This window comes from Molossus molossus, unplaced genomic scaffold (assembly GCF_014108415.1).
Source record: "Molossus molossus isolate mMolMol1 unplaced genomic scaffold, mMolMol1.p scaffold_m16_p_6, whole genome shotgun sequence".
Lineage (NCBI taxonomy): Eukaryota > Metazoa > Chordata > Mammalia > Chiroptera > Molossidae > Molossus > Molossus molossus.
Window position 1 is genome coordinate 44,388,133 of NW_023425399.1, and position 13,062 is coordinate 44,401,194.

Below are 13,062 nucleotides of genomic sequence, written 5' to 3' on the forward strand. Positions count from 1 at the left end.
GAACAAAATACTAGCAAATCGAATCCAGCAATACATCAAAAAAATTATTCACATGATCAAGTGGGATTCATCCCAGGGATGCAAGGCTGGTACAGTATTCACAAATCAATAAATGTGATACACCACATAAACAAAATGAAAGATAAAAATCATACGATCATATCAATAGATGCTGAAAAAGAATTCAACAAAATCGAGCACCCATTTCTGATAAAAACACGCAGCAATCTGGGAATAGATAGATCATATCTCGACATAATAAAGTCATGTATGAATGACCTACAGCCAACATCATACTCAATGGGCCAAAACTAAAAGCATTTCCCTTAAAAACAGGAAAAAGACAAGGATGTCCACTTTTGCCACTCTTATTTAACATAATACTGGAAGGCTTAGGCACAGCAATCAGACATGAAGAAAAAATAAAAGGGATCCAAATTGGAAAGGAGGAAGTGAAACTGTCATTATTCACAGGTGACACGATACTATACGTAGAAAATTCCAAAGACTCCATCAAAAATTTACTAGACTTGGGACTTCCGGTCATAATGGCATAGGTAAACGCGATATCGCGTCCGCCCACAACCACATCAAAGTTACAGCTAAACTACAGAACAACCATCATTCAAAACCGCCTGAAATCAAGCTGAATGGAAGTCCTACAACTACAGAATTAAATCAGCAGCCACATCCAGACTGGTAGGAGGGGCGGCAGTGCGAGGGGTGGCGGTGGTGGCGGTGGTGGGCGCAACGGGCTGGTCCCATACCCAAGTGTGGCGGATAAAACTCAGGAGGCTCCCCCGGCTGGGAAGGTCCTTCCTGAGGACTGAGGGGTCCCCGTCCCACACCAGGTGCCCCGCTCAGGGTTCCAGTGCCAGGAAGAGAAGTCCCCATAACTTCTGGCTGGAAAAACCAGCGGAAACTGAGGTTCAGGGAAGCTGAAGCGGCTTGAGCCCCAGGAAGCTCCCTAAAGGGCCGGCGCACAGACTTATTGGACTCTCTCCCTCTAAGCTTGGAGGGGAGGCAGCTCGAGGGGCGCCAGAGACATACAGGGAAGAACTGAGCTGTTTGGCACTGGAGCGAGGGCTGGAAAGGGGGCTTTCTCAGGGACAAACGTGCTGTAAGAGGCCTTTGTTCCTTTGGTGAGCCCTTCCCTGGGGCGGCAGACAGTCTCCATATCTGGGACTCCAGCAACCTGGCTCACACTGGTAGCCCCGCCCTGGTGACTCCCTGAGGCCCCACCCCACCCCACCCCACCCAACTTTCAAGCCCTCCCAAGCTGTTGCCACTTGCTTAACCATAGGATTGGCCGGTCTTGGATCCTGCTTCAGGTTTTTCCTAAATTCTTTTAAACGAGCAGCATCTGGTCTCAGCAAACCCCATACCTCTCATTAACTAATACACTGAAATTACACCCAAATTACTCTATCCTGCAAAGCTGTCATTTAGAATCGATGGACATATAAAAACTTTCCCAGACAAGAAAATGTTAAAGGAGTTCATCACTACCAAACCGTTATTATATGAAATGATGAAGGGTCTTTTTGAAGAAAAAGATAAAATATATGAACAAACAAAATGGCAATGAATACATATGTATCAACAATGGAATCTACAAACAAAATGAACAGGTGGAACAGAAACATTCTCATAGATACAGAGAACATTTTGTTGGTTGCCAGTTGGGAGGGGGGTTGGGAGAATGGGTGAAAAAGGTGAAGCGATTAAGAAGCACAAATTCATTGCTAGACTGACAAACCTCAAAGGGAAAGGGGTTGGGTGGGGGTGGGTGGGAATAAATAAACCAAAGAACTTATATGCATAACCAATGGACACAGACAATAGTGTGGGAAAAGGTGGGAGGGGGGTGGGAGTGGGGAGGAGGGTGTCAATGGGGGAAAAATGTGGAACATCTGTAATACATTTTACATCCAACAATAAGGATTTGAAAAAAAATTTTACTAGACTTAATAAATGAATTTGAAAAGTAGCAGGATACAAAATTAACATCAATAAATTGATGGCATTCTAATATATCAATGATGAACTCACAGAAAGAGAAACTGAAGAAACAATTTTATTTACCATTGTGGCAAAAAAATTAAGATACCTAGGATTAAACTTAACCAAAGAAATTAAAGGACCTATTCACTGACAACTACAGGTCATTTAAAAAAGATATAGTGGAAGATATAAAAAAGTGGAAGCACATACCTTGTTCATGGATTGGGAGAATTAACATCATTAAAATGTCCATATTACCCAAAGCAATCTATAGATTCAATGCAATCACCATCAAAATACCAATGACATACTTCACAGAACTAGAAAAAATACTTCAAAAGTTCATATGGAACCAAAAAAGTCCCCGAATAGCCACAGCAATCTTGAAAAAGAAGAACAAAGTTGGAGAGATCACATTACCAGATTTCAGGTTATACTACAAAGCCACTGTAATCAAAACAGCCTGAGACTGGCACAAGAACAGGCAGATAGATCAGCATAAGAACCAGAAATGGACCCAAGACAATATGCTCAATTAATATTTGACAAAGGAGGCAAGAGCATACAGTGGAGTAAAGACAGCCTCTTTAATACATGATGTCAGGGAAACAGGAGAGCTATATGCAAAAAAATTGAAATTAGACCATTAACTTACACCATACACAAGATTAAACTCAAACTGGATAAAAGACTTAAATGTGACTCATGAATCCATAAAAATCCTAGAAGAATATGTAGGCAACAAAATTTCAGACATCATACATAGCAGAATTTACTGATACATCACCTAATGCAACAGAAACAAAGGGGAAAATGAACATATGGGACTACTTCAAACTCAAAAGCTCTGCACAGCAAAAAAAACCCACCACCAAAATGGAAACCCATCCCACTCTTTGGGAAAGCATAATTACCAATGATATATCAGATAAGGGGTTAATTTCCAAATATATAGAGTACTCGTACAACTCAACCAAAGGAAGACAAAGATCCCCATTAAAAAATGGGCAGAGGAACTAAATAGACACCTCTTCAAAGAGAACATACAAATTGCTGAGATATATGAAGAAATGCTCAACATCACTCATCATCAGAGAGATGCAAATTAAAACAACAATGAGGTATCACCTCACACCTGTCAGAATGGCCACCATCAACAAACCATCAAAGAACAAGTGTTGATGAGGGTGTGGAGAAAAGGGATTCTAGTACACTGCTGGTGGGAATGCAGACTGGTGTAGCCACTATAGAAAACAATATGGTGTTACCTCAAAAAATTAAAAATTGAACTGCCATTTGACCCAGTGATCCCACTTTTAAGAATATACTCTAAGAAGCCTGAAACACCAATCAGAAAGAATATATGTACATACACCCATGTTCATAGCAGCAGTATTTGAAATAGCAAAGATCTGGAAACCGCCCAAATTTCCTTCATTAGATGAATGGATAAAAAAGCTGTGGTACATATACACAGTGGAATACTATGCAGCTCTAAGAAAGAAAGATCTCTTATACTTTGAGACAACATGGAGGAACTTGGAGAGTATTATCCTAAGCAAAACAAGCCAAGCAGAGGAAGACAAATATCACATGATCTCACTTATTTGTGGAATATAATGAACAGAATAGTCTGAGGAATGGGTAGTCCCAGAGATGTGGAAATGGGGTACAGACTGACAATCCCCAGAAGAGGTGTTAGAAGCAGAGAGATAAACCACAGAACTTATTTGCATGTATGCATGAACAATGGACATGGACAACAAAGCTGGGGCAGAGCGGTGAGGGGCAGAGAGGCGATATCAGTTGGGGAAAAGGGAGAAACATCTGTAACAAAATTAAGTAATTAATTAATTAAATAAAATAAAATAAAATAAAATCATCCCTTTGTTGAAAAATGCTAACTTGTATCATTAGAAATATAGAATCATAAATGTCTGAATGGCATGGAGGTAATAGTCTGAATCCCCATTCATCAATGGTGCAGTATGTGGACAAATAGCAAAACAGTCTACTCTAGTTGGTCTTTGAAATAATTTACTATTATAAAGCACATATAACTTCTATCTGTAAAATATGAGTCAATAGATAAGTCTTTTATTTTTTCATTACTATTAAGGAAATCAAAACAAAAACCTAGAACTGGATCTCCAATGCATGGGACATTTTTCCTAGATGTTGAGACCAAGAAAAGGAGCCTTGAACTGGCCCCAGAGAGCTCAGAGGGTCTTCCATACATGTTTCTTTACCATGAAAACCTGTAGTTAGAAGGAATGTAAAGGAAGGAAATATTCTGCTTTCCCGCAAAAAAATCACGTGCACCTTCTAATATGAACAAAATAAACCCCTTATAAAGCAGCAGAAGCAGTCTTCATTTGTAGTGTCACTGAAAAATATTTTCAGGCTGGGAAGAATTTTTTCAAGATATTTGTAAACCATCTATCCTAACAAAAGAAAAATGTGTTTTGTGTTCTTGTTTGTTTCAGATCACTTCATTATACCTGATGATGAATATGTTTTTAATTAAAGCTTGGGCACAAAATTGTGTTTACTGAGTCATTGTGATGCCTGATTACTCCCCTGAGATACCCACCATCAATGATACTGATGCTAACTCTTGACACCCAAGGCCACTTTGTGTATTCAGTGGTTAGAAAGGTGATTTCTGAGGCCTGGCAGCTGTTGGTGTTAAAGCTATTGTGTGGAAACAAAAGCCATTCTGTTCTGTTCCCCAGCTGCCTTTGTATCATTGATACAGGAGCTGTTTCATAAATGGGATATGATTATTTATCAGGAAATTTCATTACTGCCCATACACTTCTGGATAGCAGAAGGCGATGTCTGAACAAGCTCCTATGGAAGGAATTTGGGCTGTGACCTCTGTTAAGATGCTTGCATTTTAATTTTGTTAATTAGACCTACAATTAGATGCCATCATACCAACGACTATGCTTCCTAATTTCCTTTCCCTAAACCACCATACCTAAGGCTGGCTAGTGTGTAGTTGCTGCCAGCCTGCTTGTCTTAATCAGAACACAGTGCATGGTAGCACCAACATATACTAGTATTAACTAGTTTTTTCACAGAATTCCTTGTTGACCTGTCCTGGCAAATTATTATAGAGCATATAAGAGTGATATTTATTTGAAGAACAGATACTTTTCACCCAGATGGTATATTCATTATTATCATTTAGAAAGGGTATCAGTTTACAGTTTTCAGTTGCATATGGAAGAAGCAAACTGGCCTAAACAATCAAGGAAATATGGTAGGCTGTGTTGTTCTCCCAGCCATTCCTCCTTTCTTGGACTGTGACCTTGCTATAAGACTTTGAGGTTCCTCTCACTGCAGGTGAATCTACTTCCTCATCTCATGGAAGTTAGGCTTAGCCACATAACTCATGCTTTGACCAGGCTGAAGAAGTATTGCTTCTTCTCACTTTTTACTCTTCTACTGTTGCCATGAAAAGATATCACTCATCAAAAATGATGAGAGGTGTGAGGCCAATCTGGAATCTGCAGATTGGAGCCAAACCCAGCTGAATCCAGCATATACCAGCCTACTTCCAACTGACCCAGTATTGCATGAGTGAGATAGATTATAGTTCTTTTAAGCCAGCGTTCAAATGTTTTAGGGTGGTTTGTTAAGCAGCACTATTGTGGCAACAGCTGACTGATATTTATTGCTCATATAACTGAAGAGTCCAAAGGTATCATGGGCTTTGGGTAGGGTTTGAAAGGAATTCATGTTTTATTTCTCTGTGATGTTCTTGGAGCTTCAATCCAGGATGGTTCCCTCTTGGTGGTATGGTGACTATCATTTCAGGCTTCACATGTGTACCTGGTACCATCTGGAAAGCAAAAGGCTTCACTTTTCCAAAAGTCCTGGTCTTCACTATGATCAGGTCAAAGTAAATCATGTGTCTATTCTGGGCCAATTGTTGAACAAGGAGTTGTTGGATTATTTGACTTGATTTATGTCAATCAGAGTCTTCTTTTAAAGATGGGAGTGGGTTCAATCTCTTTCAAAATCTGTGGTGTGCTTCATTAAATGTGGGAGTGGGGGTGTAACAGATGCTGAGAGACACCAACAGTGTTAATTATGGAGTCCAAAATCTCTAAACTTTGTTTTCAATTTCTATTAATTAATCGACTCTAGACACTTTTCTACCTCCATGTTGCTTGGCTAGCTAGAAGTAGAGTGAAGAGATTTATCTTCTAGAGCTCACCTGTTATCTGGTAAATGGCAAAGCATGTGGCCATACCCATGCCACCTCATGCACTGGAAGCTGAGAGCCCAGCTTTACACAGGACTTGACAATTAGCCCACTAGTCTCCCTACTCCTGGTATTGCAGGATTTTAAGAAAATTAAAAATAAATTTGACTTACTAGAATTAGAAGACCTCTGACATAGAGGATGAGTTAATGCCAATGTAACGAGAACTTAACCAAGTAGGATCCATTGGTAAGGATGTTATTCCACTGACTTCTACACTCCATTGTTTCTGATGAGAAGTCAGCTGTAATTCTTGTTATTGTCCAGATACATAGTAAGCATCAAATACAAATATGTGTTGAATTAATGAATAAAAAATAAAAACAGTCTTTAATACAGCTTAATGTTCTTCCAAGAATATCCCACCACCTCTTTAAAAACTTTTATTTGTAGATTTAATGCTCCCCACATGCACACAAGCTTCTTCAAGAATGTAAATCAAACGAATTATCAACCCAATCTATGTATTGCAAACATAGACACTAAAGTGATCATTAGTCACTTTCTGTGCTTCTAAGAATCCTCCCTGAATAACCTTTGTCATCCAACATGTTATTTTTTTTAACAAGTATTTATATGTGGTTCTATAAATATTACTGGACACCTGCTGTACATACAGTACTGTGTTAAGTAGAGTGAAGGATACAGAATTACATAAAAGATAATAATTGCTTTCAAGTACTCAGCTATTATAACCTAATTGTTATTCAGGTTTCAGGGAAACCTTGGACAGCAGAAAGACTTGGGACCTTTCATGAAACTCTAAATTCTCAGGCAGCAACTTGTTTGTCTTCTTGTGGGATTATTTACCTATTGTCTCTAATCATAAAGGGTCTATATGAAACATCCATCAATATTAGGACAAAAATGACCTAAACCAAGAATTTTGATGTGAATCAGCTTAGGTATTAGGTATATTTTTATATTCTAACGCTAATATCTTAAAAATACCTCCCCATATATTTCACCATGGCTGTGCACTATTTAGGTCCATTTGCTGATAATGGTTAAATAATTCCATGTAATTTTCAATTTGAGAGTGCAGATTTAGCTATATTTTCCTCAAGTCCCTCTTTTTGTATTTTTTTTTCCAGTTGAGTTATGCCTTGTACCATACAAACAGAAAATTAACGCTGGAACCTAAAATAACTGTTAATGCCAGGATTGTTGTGGTTGGCGCATCCAATGTTGGAATTTCCTTCCTAGAGACATTGGTTTTTTGGTGAGTTGTTTTACTTTATTTGTTTTTAAAGGTACCTTTTCTTCCTCACCTGAGAAAGTCCCTTGAAAGAACAGACCTGAGTTTGCCACCCCACACACCTTGGAATATTCTATACCAAGGGTTGGCAAACTATAGCCCCCAGATCAAATCTGGTTGTATGCCTGCTTTTGGAAATAAAGCTTTATTGGGACATAGACACATTTATTTATTTTTGTGGTGGTGTCTGTGACTTTTCTTTTATAGCAGCAGATTTGAGTAGCTGCAACAGAGACTATATGGCTTTTAGTGTCTAAAATACACTGTGACCCTTCCCAGAACAAGTTTGCCAACCCCTATTCTATGCTAGTGTTTCCTTTATTGGCCAGATCATAGGCATTATGCGTATCATCTTTTACAGATGTAGCTTTCCAGACCCCACACCAGACATCCTGAATCAGAAACTCCCAAGGAGGGTTCTGGAAACCTGTATGTTAACAGATGCTCCATATAATCAGGCTGGTTTGGGAACCCGTTTTGACTTTCTACATCACAGATAGGCTTGCAGAAATGGCAGACAGGCCAGGACTTTCCTTCCAACCCCTGCATTTTAGGTGCCAGGGAACAGAATGAAATCCTGCAGGGAAGACTGATGCCTGCACTTCTCTTTGATGCTGTTTTCTATTATCCTCAAAGCACTAAACAGGGGAAGCTGATAATCCCTTGACTAGCTCTCCACACACTTACTGAATCTCAGCAACTCTTTCCCAAGAAGAGCCCTGGGTTACTGTCCAAGTATTTGGGTTTATAGCCTGACATTGCCACCCCCTGACATGGAATCCTAGATGTATTGCTTAATATCTCTCAGACTCAGTTTCCTCATTTATTTTTTAAAAGTTTCATAGACCCTGACTTTGCAGATCTACAGATTGCTGAATTAAAAGAATCCAGTTTTTACCAAAATTTTTGCTCAGTATTACATGAGAACTTTAGCTACTGTTTAAAACTACAGGTGCAAAGAGGCAAGTGGAAGATGAGAAAATGCAGCCCCACCATGACTCCTCCAGAAGTCAGCAAAACTGTCATGGGTGAGACAAGGAAAGGGATGGAGAAAATGTCCCCTAAAATGTGCTTATGCCTGGTTGATATTGAGATGAGTTAACCCCAAATGATTATTTTGCTCATTTGATATCATCTTGACCAGATGAAGATATTTTTTACTTTCTAGCCAATTTGTTCAGTTATCCAGAACATATCCTTAGTTAACCAGAAATAAGTCAAATGTCATTATTGAATATAGGAACAGAGTTTATGGCAATTAACTATTGTGGTCAGTCTACAGCCATCTTTTATTACAGAAGGATATAATGAGAGGCACCAGAGATACCCATTATCTTCTGTGTGTCACACCATAGTTTGAGGGTTACATTTGTTCTGATGGGTCTCTTTATTTAAGACTGAGTAGCAGTTGTTTGCAACCATTTTTGAATGATGAATTACCAGAGTAGGATTGTAAAATTATAGTAGTCGAGAAGCTATCATGAACAGATCTTAAAACTATTTTTTTTTAATTTGAGAGTACATTTATTAAAGCTGGGGAGAGTGAAACAAGGAAGGGGTTAGGGTAGAAAAAGCAACCAGAGAGAGCCCAGGCAGGGATGCTTTGGCTCCCTAGAGATGTTACAAGAAAGAAGCGAGCCAAGTCAGGGCTGCTGTTGGCTCACTAAAAGTCAGAGAAAAGGGGACTTTGGAAACGGTTTCAGGGGTCAGCCCAGGAGAGCTGTGGCTGCCCATTGCTCCTCTGGTTGCAAATCTTGTGAGGACCCTTAGAGCTTAGGGATGAAAAGCACACTGGAAGGAAAGAAAGGTGTGGGCGTGCTCCTGGGAAGGAGAGTGACAACACATATTTTAATTTAGCTATATTCTTAGTCATTATGTTTCATTTAAATGAGTTCATTAATACATATACATATAATTTTCTTTCTGTGGAATCAACTTAGATTTAGTAAAGACACATATAAACTTTAATATCAGTAACTGGTTGATTAAATTTCTCAATCAAGAAGACTTTTTAAAAGCATTTTACAGTACTCATATTCTCTATCATCATTACACAGAATACATACACTAAAAATAGATTGGTATCAGTTTACGGATCTCTAATCCTTGAGAGAGGAAATCATTTTCTCATTATTTTCTCTAATTATTTTAAATTAGCAATCACCATAGTAACCTGATGCATATTTTACTGTACCAGTTTAACTGCCATTTGAACTGGATTTTATAAATTATTTGAGCTAGAATGAAATTGAAGAAACACAGTTTGCACCAAATACTGACCCACAGTAAAGATTAAATTCACATTTTGGGGGCAAGATTCAGAAAAATACTCCTTCTTATGCTCCTGCACTGTATTATCTAACTTAGCTGGGACATCACAACTGGAAAATCTGTTTGAGGTTCAGTACAGCAATTTCTTTTTCCAGAAGATCTGGTCATCCTCTCATCTGGTGACAAGAGACACACTCTTTGTTTTTATCTTATTTACATGCAAAAAAATTACAAGACACATTTGGTCTCCTCTTCAAAGGACAGGGAACACAGTCCTTGCATAAATTATTTGCTCTTGTCATATCCTTTCCATAAGTGCTGAGGTGATACTGGGGAGCTGGCGTGACTTACCCAAAGTCACCAACTTATCAACTAAGATGTGGGGAGGGAATATTGAGGGTGATGTTTTTGATTTTTTTTTTTTTTAATGCAATATTTTGTCTGGTCCTCATCTGCTACCATCCACAGTTACATATGCACAGACACACCTGTTTTACTTTGGCTGTCATGCTTCTGAGTCACCTGGCATCTTTTTCTTATTCTTACTAGGACAAGGCCTCTTGGGCCCTCCAGTATCAGTGACATGTGTGACAGGTATTTCCCTGCAGACACACACTGGTATGCTCTATGGTTCTCCCCATCTTCCTGGTCCTGGTGAATTCTACAGAGCGGGGCTGAGTAGTTGCCCTGCCCTTACTTAGAGCTTCCGCTGTCTCCATTGACCCTATCAGGGCCATTGACTGGCTGATGGAGAAGGACAGGGCTTCAGGGTAATTAAGACTGGGGTGAGTCTTAAATAATGTATCCCACCCCCACACATACAGGTCTTGTGTATTTGTCTTTTGAGGGTACTATGCCCGAGCAACTCCATGGGGAGCCTTTTTAGGGACGGTCACAGCAGAAACCCCCATGGTTCCTGCCAACTCAAAGGTGCTGTCACCCCAAGAATTCCACTAACCATATTGCAGGTTTAAAGGGAATTCCCTATTCTCAGACAGACAGCCAGGTCCAGAGGTGAGCTTCTATCCTCTAAAAGCTCTTTCTAGAAAGCAAGAGTCCTCTTTTCACCAAGCTGAGAGTCATATTTTTACCAGTCACTTTGTGCACCAACTCTAGACCTGCTAAACTCCCTACATGCAATACTTTGAATACTTTAGGCTTTCCAGAGAATAACTTCAACATTATTTTTTAAAGGAAATATGGGAAAGCTATACCAAAAAAAGGGCAAGAATTAAGTCTCTGGATGTGTTTTATGGCCTTTTCACTCACAGGTTGATCTGTGGACCAACGATATCAATATCATCTGAGAGCCCCTTAGAATGGCAGAACCTCAGACCCTGCCATGGACAGTGGCCCAAAGAGAGAGTTTCATTCCCAAAATTATACAGAACAGATTCTTTTGTATCTCTTGGGCATGAAATGGCTGAACTGAAGCAGTTACTATTTTATTCTGTTTCAGCTGGCTCGTGTCTGTGCTTCTGTGTATTATATTATTTTGACCTAATTATGAAGCAGTTTCTTTTAATCCATTATTTAGAAAATTTTTCTAATTCAATTCTTATATGAAGAATCTCTTGAAGAGCCTGTAATGGCACTAAGAAAATGCATCAATGTATCCTAGGATGATGTGACTGAAAGCAGCCCTGGGTGATGTTCTGATGACATTTTGTGTGACTAGAGAAATAGACACTTAGATTCCCAGAAAGCGCTGGTGGGCCCTTAGGCCCAAGCTCACCTTGTCTTTCAGTTCTACCACCAGAATCTACCACTCTCATCGAAGGATGAAGTCTCCAATTCTCCATCTAGACATTGATCCCTCATCTGGTAACTAAAAATAGCTTGAAATTTAAGTAGGGCATGTTTGCAAAGCTACAATTGAGTCCGGATGACCAGAACTCCTGTTTTTCGGCCACCTGGTACCGTACAATATTGTATGTAGCTGTGGGGCCTGGCAGGATCCAGCTGAGTACTTAATTAGGCTTTTTATCTTTACACTTGTCTGGAGATATCTGAAACTTTCAATTTGGCCTGTCAGTAATTAGATGACTAATTAAATAGTTAATGCTTATTTGCTGATCTCAGAGTGAAACCCCAATGAACAGGTTAGTGATTATCACTGTTCCCGAAACTAGTATTGGCCTCTGCCACATGAATTGATGAACATGTGCCCTCTGATGGCCTTTTTGGTACAAGGGAAAATGCAGCACAGCATCTAGGCCCCATGGCACATGCAGTGCTACTCTCATCTGTGCATTGGGAGGAGGCAGAGATAAAAAAGGCAGGTCGAATCTCATCACATTTTATGTTGGTATCACAACTGGACCTATCAGGGGCTAATACAGAAGCTGTTTTGTGGCTGGGGTGGGAGTGAGAGGGTGGGGACAGTTATGTCAGGTTCAGATGCCCAATCTCCCCAGGCAGAAGAACCTGACATTCTGCTACCAGAAAATAATGACCTGGGACTCTCCCCAGTGTGGCTAGTCACAATTGAGCTTTCTAATCTGAATATAATATTTAAATGTATTTGATATTAAGTGGAAGTGTCTCTACTGAAATCATTCATTTCTGCTCAGTTCAAAATAACTTTATTTCCAATTACCCACTTTAGAGATTCCCAGAACCAAAGAAAAGCAAGACTCAGAGCAGCATTAGGCCTCTTTTGGAATCAGCTTATGATCATTTTCTGTGCATTAGTTGTGATGCTTTGGCATTAAGGGCTTAAGTATGTAATGCATTCTTCACAATTACACAAGTGCCAGCCACATGCCTGGACTGAGTAATAGATTTGCCCACTTAGTCTTCACCCTCTACTATGAAATAATTTTCAAATGATGACATCAACACCTGTCTTGGTTTGTGTTCCATCAAAAGCTTAAATCAAAGTATTTAGGTGCAAATAGCCTATTTGGGAATGATCCCAGGGAACTACATGAGAGAGCAAGGCAGTGAGATGAGAAAGGAGGAAAGTAAACAAAGGCCCAAAAAAGCATTTGTCAGCTGGTCACTGTGGGCAACTGAGACTCAGTCCCACTGGACTGGACACAACTAGAGTGTTCCTTCTGCAAATTAATAAGCTACGGCATTTACCCACAAGTTCCTGTCCTTATGGTTGCATGGTTTTCCTGGGTTCTTATTCTAGCTGGCTCCTCAAACTCCCATGGTCAGATGATGCTACCAGGCAGATAGAGGCAGGAAAGCATTGGGGGCAGGGGAGAAAGAACCGTTTACAGGGATGTTCTTGGACACCTTACAT

The 13,062-nt window shown here is 39.7% G+C and overlaps 1 protein-coding gene across 1 annotated transcript in view; it reads left to right on the plus strand.

Annotated features, from left to right (window-relative positions):
- Window positions 1–13,062, plus strand: part of CFAP61 (cilia and flagella associated protein 61) — a 551,989-nt gene that overhangs the window by 282,460 nt on the left and 256,467 nt on the right. Inside the window, exon 17 of the mRNA XM_036245530.1 lies at window positions 7,375–7,502. Coding sequence (XP_036101423.1) covers window positions 7,375–7,502 — 128 coding nt within the window. The remainder of the gene's footprint in view (window positions 1–7,374; window positions 7,503–13,062) is intronic.